Source organism: Apaloderma vittatum, unplaced genomic scaffold (genome assembly GCF_000703405.1).
Source record: "Apaloderma vittatum isolate BGI_N311 unplaced genomic scaffold, ASM70340v1 scaffold32214, whole genome shotgun sequence".
NCBI lineage: Eukaryota > Metazoa > Chordata > Aves > Trogoniformes > Trogonidae > Apaloderma > Apaloderma vittatum.
The window spans coordinates 402-10,365 of NW_009711487.1; the positions used below are offsets into that span (position 1 = coordinate 402).

Below are 9,964 nucleotides of genomic sequence, written 5' to 3' on the forward strand. Positions count from 1 at the left end.
GGACAAGGTCCTTGCAGTGCTTGGGGCAGGAGATGCTGGGCTTGGGGATGGTGGTAGCTGTGGACCTGCTTTGCATTTCGTGTCAGCCAGGGCTTGCTTCAACAGTGTGAACGAGTACAGGAGCCCGGCAGAGGATTTCTCCTCCTGTTTAGGGACTTTGGAGGGATGCACTCTCTTCCTCTCTCCTCTTCTTCATTCTCTCCCCCACCTCAACTCTCCCTGTTGGAGTCACTGTGGAATTGCACGGGGGAAGACCCACATATCACCCGTGGAAGTGGTGGGATGGGTATAAACACCCTTGTGAAGCTGGGGAAAGCAGCAGCCTGACCCGGATAGCTCCCATTCCCCTGGGCAAGCTTTAATTTGGCAGGGACCCTGGGACTGAACCCTTCCTCCAGAGCTGGGCGAGTGCTGAGCTGTGGAAGTCAGTTCCTGACCTCTGAGAGCTGCTTCTCTCCACATACCTGCACCAGGCTCGCAGGATTTGGAGGAGCAGAGAGGCCTTCCTAAGACCTGGCTGCTCCATAAGGCAGCTGCAGTCCTTCTTCCAGCATCCTCCTCCAGATCTCATTTCTGTAATCAAGGTTCGAAGGACTCCAAGCTCCTTGCTCCTCCCAGGGACCCAGCTCTTGGATGTCCTGGGGAAGAGGGGAGCCCCTGCCTGGAGAGAGCTTTCAGCAGGGACTGAGTTGTCCTGAGCAAGGAGCAGGGTGGTGCTGAGCTCCTGATGGACCGTGCTGAAAGATGCAGAACGCTGCTGGACATCCTGCTGCCTGCTGCTCACTTTGCAGATCCTCTGCTTTGGCACTGTGGATCTCAGGGTCCTTCAAGCCGTTCCCTGGAGCTAAGCAAACATCTCCTCCCTTTCCATATCCCTCTCTGCATCTGTCTGTCCTGTGTACCACTGTCATAGCTCCAGGCACCTCTCTGGACATGCTTTGTCCGTCTCCCCACACTCCATCTACCTCCCTGTTTCCCCAGGCAGCATGTCTGTTTGTGTAAATATTTGCACCCCTGCCACGGACCGTGTGCCTCCCCTTGGCCTGATCTATGTGCTTCCGTGATGATGGCCGTCAGTTCCAGTGGAGTTGGGATGTGACACTGGATTTGGGGTTATTGCTGTTGAGGATGCCCAGCAGGGTGCTTGGCTCTCAATTTCCCAGCCAAGCTGATAGGAAAAGGCTGGTCCCTTTAGTTACCTCCCTTGTGAGAATGAGCAGTGCCAGGGGAATATGGGAAATGCAGGGTGGGGATTGATCAGCAGCAGGGATGGAACCGGACCTGGGATGGGTGTTCTTCTGCAGAGTCTCTGGATTCTTCTGGGGAAGAATCTGCTTCCTGGGGAAGGTCAGCTGGGGCAGTCTGTGCCCAAGAGTCTGCACTGCATGGTTAGGGCAGTAGATCCCTGGGGGAGTATGCAGAGGGGGTGCAGCCCCAGGAGATCCTGGGCTCCAGAGGCAGGTGGGTCAAATTTGGCTGCTGCTGGGTGCAGTCTGCCAGGGTGTCCAGCCTGTGCTGACATGGCCGGAGAGAATTGCAGCCTCAGTGCTGCTGGAGCACCTGTGCCTGGCTGGGCTGCTGTTGTGCCCAGCGGTTTCCCAGTCTTCTCTATAGGTAGCAGACACAGTGTGGGTCGAGGAGCATCTCCCCTCCCTGTGTGTGTGTCCCCTGAAACTCTTCTCCATCCCCAAAGGGGAAGCGAGTGTTCGGCACATCGCTTGCTCCGAGCTCATGGGTGTCCCTTTCTCTCCCAGCTCCTGCTCCAATGAGATCCTGGGCCTGAAGCTGCCATCGGAGCCAGTGCTGAATGCCAACACGGTGTGCCTGACCCTGCCGGGGCTGACGCGGCGGCAGGTGGAGGTGTGCGTCACCGCCTCGGCCATCCAGGGCATCCAGATTGCCATCCACGAGTGCCAGCACCAGTTCCGGGACCAGCGCTGGAACTGCTCCAGCCTCGAGACCAAGAACAAGATCCCCTACGAGAGCATCATCTTCAGCAGAGGTAAGGGCTAGATGATCTTCCTCCTTTTCCTTTCTCTCTACCCAGTTGCTTCTCTCAGAGCCCTCACAGCCCTTCCTAGGTGCAGGGTACCAGACCAGCTCTTTAGCACCCACATGGATAAAGGCAGACAGAGCCTGAGAAACCTCAGGGTCTGCCAGACCAAGCAGCACTGGCACTGTGGCAAAGCTGGGCTCTTCTCCATGCACCTTTTTGCCTACTGTTCTGAGCTGCTCCTCCCTGTCCAGCCCCAGCTGCTCCCAAGGCTCCTTCCAGGCCCCACTGCTTTCTGGCATCTTCCTCCCATGCAGTGTAGGCTGGTATTTGGAGCACTGCTATGGGTGTGCAGCAAGATTGGTGTGTCTGAAGGTGGATGCTGTACTCCTGGATTCAGTTTGGTGGTTGCAGTGAGCATCTTACTCTGGGTATGATGTTTAAGTGCATCATGGTGAGCAGAAACATCCCTAACTAATGAAACGTAGCTACGTGAGCCTGTCACCTTGCCTTTGTGTTGGCTCCTTGGTGCAGATTGTTGAGGGCTCTCTATTTTGTAGGGCATGGTGGCACAGGGGGGCAGGGAGACAGGCTGTCCTGGGAGCAGCACATAGTCCTGACCTGTGCTGATGGGAGAGTTCTCCTAGCCCTTCAGTCTCCTAAGCCCTGGTGCCAGAGTCTCCTCATCTCTTTTGCAGGCATGGCTGGCTCTGCTTGTATTAAAGCCTTTCTGGCTGATACTCTTTCTCTTGGGAATGAACTTTCTGGGGCAGAGGGGTTGCCCTGCATGGTGCAGGTGCAACCTGATGAGGCCTTCTGTAGGACTTGAATGTATCTTCTCATCCAAGTACCCTTCGTGAAGCCTGGGCCTCAGCGCATTTCTAAGTACCCATTGGCCCAGATTGTGGGCAGGAGGGGATAATACAGTGCCAGTGGCAGGCAGGGTGCTAAGGGCAGGCAAGGTGCCCAGCACACGCATTGCTCCTCCACCTCCTCAAGAAGATGAAAACTACCTGCTCGCCTGCCCACTTTGGGAGCCTCCTAGCCTGGTGCTCAGCAGAGGTGCATTTGTCCCCGCTTCCCCAAATATCCTTCCACGTCCTACAAAATCTTCTTTCCATGGGACTGTGAGGAGAGTCTTATAGAAGAGACCTTGGCAGCTTGAGGATTACATGCCTCTGAGGGGATGCTGTGGCAGGAGGTCCCAGGCAGATATAGCAGGTGCGGAGTTGGCTGGAGAGGGAAGCCCAGAAGTGTTTTGGTGCTGGGTGGTCCCTTGTGACTAGGGCAGATGGTCAAAACCTCCCTGGAGGGGATGCTGCATTGGAGCACATGTGCCATAAGGGCTGCGGTCCTGCCATGGAGCAGCCACCGCCTCTTTTGGCACACTGGTGCCTGGAGAAGGGCAACATCTTTTCCCTCCTTGAGCAGCACCCAGATTAGGGCCTGGCAGGGTGGGTGGGGACTGACAGCACTGATAAGCATCGAAGTATTTCCAGGTCCTCTGAGGAATGCAGTTCAGTTCTAGTCTCCTCAGGCGGCAGGAGACACTGACTTGCTGGCTCAAGTCCCTCACACACCCAAGTGAGCTTCCGTGCTCTGGGTCCCACCAGGCTGGGTGAGAAGATTCAGCAGCAGAGAGCATTGGGCTTCTGCATCCCTCCCTCAGCCCACCAGATCTCATGGTGTCTCAGGTGCCACCGCAGCCCTTTCTGCTGTCAGAGCTGTGGCTGATGTGTGTGGGGACTCTCACAGCCTCTGGACTCTTGCCCCAGTTCTGACCTCTGTCCTGGGCTCAGCCAAGGCTCCCAGCAGCAGTGGGATCCATTTCTCTGGGATGAAAACCCAGCATCCATCACCAGGGAAGGATGGAGGTAGGGCTGGAGTAGCAGAGGAGATGGGTACCTCGTGGCACTCCTGTTTTGGCAGCAGAGGGTGCAGGATGAGCCCTGAACACCCAGACCATCCCATGTAGTTGCTCGGAGCTGTTCTAGTGTGGAGCAAGCCTTGAGATTTGTGTCCTGGTTCACTTCCAGCCCCCTCATGTCCCTCAGAAATGGAGCTAGAGCTCTGAGCTCTGCTTTGCAGCTCCTACGGACACAGCCATCAGATCAGGGATGCTGGGTGCATCTCCAGAGCCCAGAGCCAGAGGAGAGGTGAGTGGTGGAAGCAAGGGGTGCAGGCTCTGTGCCACCAACCTTAATGGATCTGATCCCCAGGGAACAGGTCTCTGCTCGGCACCCTGCTCCATTCTTGCCGTGCCTGGGAACGAAATGAGCTTGTAGGATCATTGTTTGTAACCTAAAGTGACAGACCCCTTAAATCTTTCATTCCTTTTCCCACTTCTTCTGCCATCAGTTCAGCCGTGCGTGAATCTCACTTTAAATTATTTGTAGCTGGTTTCTCCCTCCCGCTCTCCCTGCTTGGCTCCACTCCTTGCCTCCGCCCCATCCTGCTGCATCTCTCACATCTTCCACAGCATGGGCGTGAGCCGTCTGAGGTGCAGAGCTGGTGCCCGTCCTGTGCTCTGCCTGGAATTCAGGCGCTTGGTGGATCTGGGTGGTTTATCCTCTGGAGACAGAGCAGGGTACAGTGGCAAATGAGTGCCTGTCTCCCCATCCTGCTGATCTGATTCCTTGAAGTTTGAGTGCAAGCCCCAGGGAGCAAGGAGGGAGCAGGGAGGCTTCAAATCAGACAGGGCTGGGAGTCTGGGGTGGCTTCAGGGCAGCATGGCTAGGGACAGGGCAGCTGACAGCATCCTGGGCACAACACAGACCTGCCAGAGGTGTCAGGGAGATGCAGCCATCCCTGTAGTGCAGGGCACAGAAGCCAGGGCACAACAGGTTAGTGGAGGGCAAGTAGAGGAGTGCCCAGGGATTTACTGTCCCTGCTCTCACAGAGCCCAGAGGGTTTTTTTTTAGACATTCTCATGGGCTGTGGATTTTTCAGGTTTGGTCTTTTGTTGCTGCACCCTTAGGGTCTTGAATGTCCCTTGTAACCTTCACTGAGCCTCTAGTGTGCTCTGCACCCCCGGCCTCCTTGGCACACATCCCCTCCATGTGCGTTCAGGCTCAGCATTGCCATTGCAAATCCTCCTCTCATCTTCTCTGGCTCCTCAGCTGGCTGCCTACATCCTCGCCATCCTCCTGTCCATTCCCTGGTGCTGTCACCCCTGCCAGTACCTTTCAGTCCTGTCCTGCCCCATTCCTCTCTGCAGTCCCTCCCGAGTGCCAGCAGAGACATTCTTTCCTGGCCTTAGCGGCAGATGTAGGAGGATGGAGCAGTGAGGTGGAGGCAGGTGGCTGCATCTGCACCAGCAATGGACACAGGCCCCCTGCTCTTTCTCTGAGAGCAAGCAGCATGATCGTGTCCACCTTGCTGGAGAGGGTGTCCTGTTGCCCCTGGTACGTGGTTCTCCAGCAGCATCCATGAGCTTCCAGGCACTGTCTGGGGCTGAACCATGCCTGGGTGTCTGCAAAAAACAGAGCTGTGGATGGAGGTGGGTCACTGAGCCTTTATCCTTGTCCGGTACATGTGCACTCCTGGGTGGGTGCAATGCAAACAAAGCTCGAACTGTCCACCTGCCAGGCTCTGGTGTGCTAAGGCATCCCTCTTCCCAGAGGATTCCCCTTTGCTCATCCCAACGCTGTCTGTTTGGAGCTCTGAAAGGAATGGGACTCCCACGGAGGAACTGTATGTCCTTGAAGGCCCCCAAGGGTGTGTGGTGCATGGCTGGAGGGGACATAGCTCTGGAGTGCAGTGTCCCCTGGTTCCTTCTGCAGCCTTTGGATGGACAGGTGATGTTTGCATGCACTTGTGCCCTCCTTAAAATGTCTCCTTGATGCCAAGGGGTCTACGTGGCCACGGCCAAACTTTGATTTCTTTACGGCAAGGAGTGGGGAACTCCCTGCAAGGCTGGAAACGCCAGGTGCTGGAGCCCAGCCAGTTGTGAGCTGGAGCTTGGGGAGGCTTTACCCATGTGCTGAGGGAGGCAGGTGCTGTTACGGCTCTCCAGAGAGGTGCTGCCAAGCTCAGGACCCCGGCACCCAGCTCTGCAGAGTCCTAACCAAGCTCCAGTGCCCGCAGACCGCAGCGCCTGGCCCCATGCAGCGGCAACTGGGTTGCTGGCAGAGTTTTCGGTACCCCGAGGGAAGCCAAGGGCTTTGCCCACCTGGCCCCAAAGCACAGACGGGTGCTTGGGCTGCTCAGCTGCATCTCTGTGGGTGCTTCCATCCTCTGGACCTTCTGCCAGCTGATGGGTGTAAGTGAGACCCTGGGGCCAGGGCAGCATCCCCAGAGGTGTGAGGCTGAGCTCGGCTCCCTGCATCCTGCAGAGCGACGAGGGCTGCTGGCTCGGAGCACCGTGGGCGGACGGGGAGCGAGGGCTGTCCCTGGCACGCTCAAGGAGGTGCAGGGAGGCAAGTCGAGATCTGCAGGGAGGCATTTAGTGCCTGGAATGGGGCCAGACCCTGGCAGGTTCACCTGCAGTTTAATTAGGGAGAGGGGAGGGGGGCGGTCTCGGGACGCGCCGTCTCCGGGGGCCTCGCGGGAGGTGGCGTGAGAAGTTCTCCTCCGCTTCGCCAGCCAGCGGCACCAGGGAAGTGTGCCCACAGCTCCTGGCGACTGCCCCCTGCTCCTGGGGAAAACTGCCTGTGGAAAGGGCAGCTGGGCGTCCCTGGGATACCTCAGGGTGTGCCTGGACCAGGCTGTCCCACCTGCTTCCTTGATGGCGCCCAGGCACTGCAGCGATGGGTGCGGGGAGGGTGTTGCTGCCCGGGTGCAATGATGAGCTGTGGGAGGAGGGCCATGACTACAGCTCTCCCTGGTCTTAAGACCATGGAGCCCACAGCCGTGCCTGAGCCAGCCCCATGCCTTTGTCCCACGTCCACGAGGGATGAAGAAACTGCAGCATCTGTGGTGGAGCCAGCTGGGGCTTTGGGTCCTACCAAATGGCTCCCCAACTCCTAGATGCATCTTGACTAAGAAAGCTTGCTAAGAAAGCTGCTTTGAGATCTGACCTGAGGCTGAGCTTTCAAGATCCATCCTCCTTGCCTAACACCATCCTTTAAGTACACGGCAGGCTGGATGCCAGCGGTGGTGCCGGGGTGGTGTCCTCCATTCCTTCTTCCCTGCAGGATGCAATACTTCTCCTCACACCTCCCACGGCTACAACCTCTTCTGCGGTCTTCGGAGGGATCTGATAACTGAAAAATCACCGCTGAGGTCTTAGGTGGCTGGGGTAGCCAGAGAGCCTCCCTCCAAAGGGCTAGGGGCTGGTTGCCACACGCCGTGCTCGGCTGTGGTTCCTGGAAGCTCCCACCTCGCTGAGCCCATGAGGCCAGTGGTTGTCGCCTCCAGCCATGTTGCTTACTGCTTTGCTGCAATCCTCGGGCTCTGGCGTGGCTAGGGTAAAGCAAGGAATGTAAACTGAACCTCCAAGCAGAACCACACTGGCACGGTTGCTGCAGTCCCAGTGCTGCCCTGGCCCCCTTCTTCTCATTGCCCACAGCTCCCCATCAGTGTGGGCTGAGGGAAGGAGATGAGAAGGCAGGGAGAAGCAACAGGGCCAGGTAGAGTGATACTGAGCAGGGAACAGGATAGGACAAGACACCAAGAGTGCTGGGCTGTCAGATCCTGGGGATCAGCCTCATTCCTCAGCTCACATGCAGCTGGAGAGCAGTGGAAGAAGAAGGAGGGCTGGTGCTTGTCCCCCAGGGTTTCCCAGCCATGGAGGTCACCGAGTGAATCTGACCTCTTTACCTGTAAGGAGATGGGCTTGCGAGACGGACAGGGTGGGGTACAGCTTATGTCTGGACTCCAGAAGGGACTTTTAAGCAGGTGCTGCATGGGAAACTATTTGTTAGGCTGGGGAAGTGTGTGAGAAAGAGGCTAACAGAAAGGCAGGGCTGAGAGGAGAGTGTCATGCCTAGTGGAGGGTTTACTGACGCTGTCCCTGGACACTGGCTGTGCAAGGAGCCAGGGACACCAAGTGGAGTATCAGTGACAGGTCCTTGCTCTTGGGCTGTGCCCAGGTTTGGTTCCTGAAGGGCTGGAGCTGGCCCAGATTGTGGGGATGGAGAACTGATATGGGGGCATTTGGGGGTCCTGTAGACCTTCCCGTGCTGGTTCTCCATCTGCATTTCTCACCTGGGGGCTGAAGCTCCCCAGATTTTGCCTGTCCTGCTCTAACAGCAATGTGGGTGTGTTGCAGGCGCTGCCTGCCAGTGCTCTCCCTGGGGAGGCTGTGCCGTGTACGCACCAGCAGCCCCATTACCTGCCCGCTGAAAAATGTTGTTCAACTTGTGCATGGAAAGAGACGGGCTTAGAGCAAGCTTGTCCCACACCGAGGGGAAGCTGGGAGAGGCTCCCGCTGGCTTTTAAGCAGCGCCTCGTTAATTTTTTAAATGCACCAGTGTCAAATTAACACACAAAAGAGCAGCATGACTTTAAATGCAGGTTTCCGAGCTGCGTTTCATTTCCCTTTAATAAGATCATAGCGTTTGCTCAGCGGGCGGCAGCGAACCACCGAGGAGACATGCGTGATGGAGGGCATCACCAGGGACAGGCGATGGGGAGCGGTTGTGCTTTCACCTCCTGTGATTCCATGGCGCAGGCACGGAGCTGGTAGAGTCCTTGCCTGGGATCTGTGCTTTGGGCTGCTCACCCGAGCCCCCAGTTTGATGGCATGTATATGCTGGAGAAAGCGCCCCAAACCCTCTCATCTGCTCAGCTGTAGCAAAGCCAGGGCTGATCAAGCTGCTCTTGTCCAACGGAGGGAGGGAGACTGGCAAATTCCAGCTGTTTATTTATTCACGTGTGAAGCCACTGCACAAAATCTGGCTTTCCCTCCTTTCCCTCCTCGTGCTGGAGCCGGTCACTGCACACTGAATCAAAGGGTACTGTGGACTCCCTGCTTGGCCCAGGAACCACAAGTAAAACTATTACTTTGCATTTAAAATAAACCAGAAGTTCCTAGGTAGGGGAGGCTCTTCATGTGGCTGCAGTGAAGCCAAGCAGGCTTTGGTCAACACCCTCAGCCCTGCGGAGCCCCCGCTGTGGGACCCGTCCCTGTCCCCATCCACCCCATCCCAGCTAATGACACTTGCGGATGTCCTCGCTCCCCGGCGTTTAATGACAACCAGCTGCTGGCCCTGGCAGCATGTGATGCGGTCACGGCATGCTCTAACTAACTAGGGATGCTCGATTTTTCCAGTGCAGTATCACATTTAGAGCTTCTTGCAGGAGCTAGCAGGGCTCCAGAAGGGAAGGGGCAGACGGATGGGCCTGGAGAGGCAGCGCTGCCTGCTCCTGTTGTTGCCTGATCCTGCACCCTATGAGTAAGCAGAAGTGACCCATTCCTCAGCAAAAGTATTCCTCAGCCAGTATTGTATTTAATATAGTGAGAAGCTCTTGAGTGAAGGTGGGAGGAGATGCTGCCTTTCCCATCAGAGCCATAACACTGATGCCCGAGCAATGCTGTGGTGGCATCTCCCAGAGTGATGTGAGCAGGGTGATGGTGGGAGCTGGTGTCTCATCTAGGGCAGGGCTGAGCTTCATGGCAGCAACACGTTCTGGTGGGGATGGGACTGGAGAGCACCGAGCAAGGATTTACTCCTGCCCTGGGTGGGAGCTGGACAAGACAAGGCATAAGCCAAATGTTCAGCTCTTGCATGATGGCGGGCTCATCCAGCCCCCTGCCAGGGGGTCACAATGCCCACGCTGAGCTGCATTCTCTCCTTCCCCACAGGCTTTAGGGAGAGCGCCTTTGCCTACGCCATCGCAGCCGCTGGCGTGGTGCACGCCGTCTCCAACGCCTGTGCCCTCGGCAAGCTGCAGGCCTGCGGCTGTGACCAGAAGCGCCGGGGGGATGAGGAGGCTTTTCGGCGCAAACTGCATCGTCTTCAGCTGGAGGCCATGAACCGTGGCAAGGGCATGGTGCACGGGGTGCACATGGAGCACATGCCAGCTGAG

The 9,964-nt window shown here is 57.1% G+C and overlaps 1 protein-coding gene across 1 annotated transcript in view; it reads left to right on the plus strand.

Moving 5' to 3' along the window:
- Window positions 1-1,731: 1,731 nt before the first annotated feature.
- The window catches only part of WNT10A (wingless-type MMTV integration site family, member 10A), a gene marked incomplete at its 3' end in the record, with an annotated part of 13,087 nt that continues 4,854 nt past the window's right edge, over window positions 1,732-9,964 (plus strand). Inside the window, exons 1-2 of the mRNA XM_009867666.1 lie at window positions 1,732-2,002; window positions 9,741-9,964. The exon at window positions 9,741-9,964 is cut by the window's right edge and continues 162 nt beyond it. Of these exons, the coding sequence (XP_009865968.1) occupies window positions 1,732-2,002; window positions 9,741-9,964 (495 nt within the window). The remainder of the gene's footprint in view (window positions 2,003-9,740) is intronic.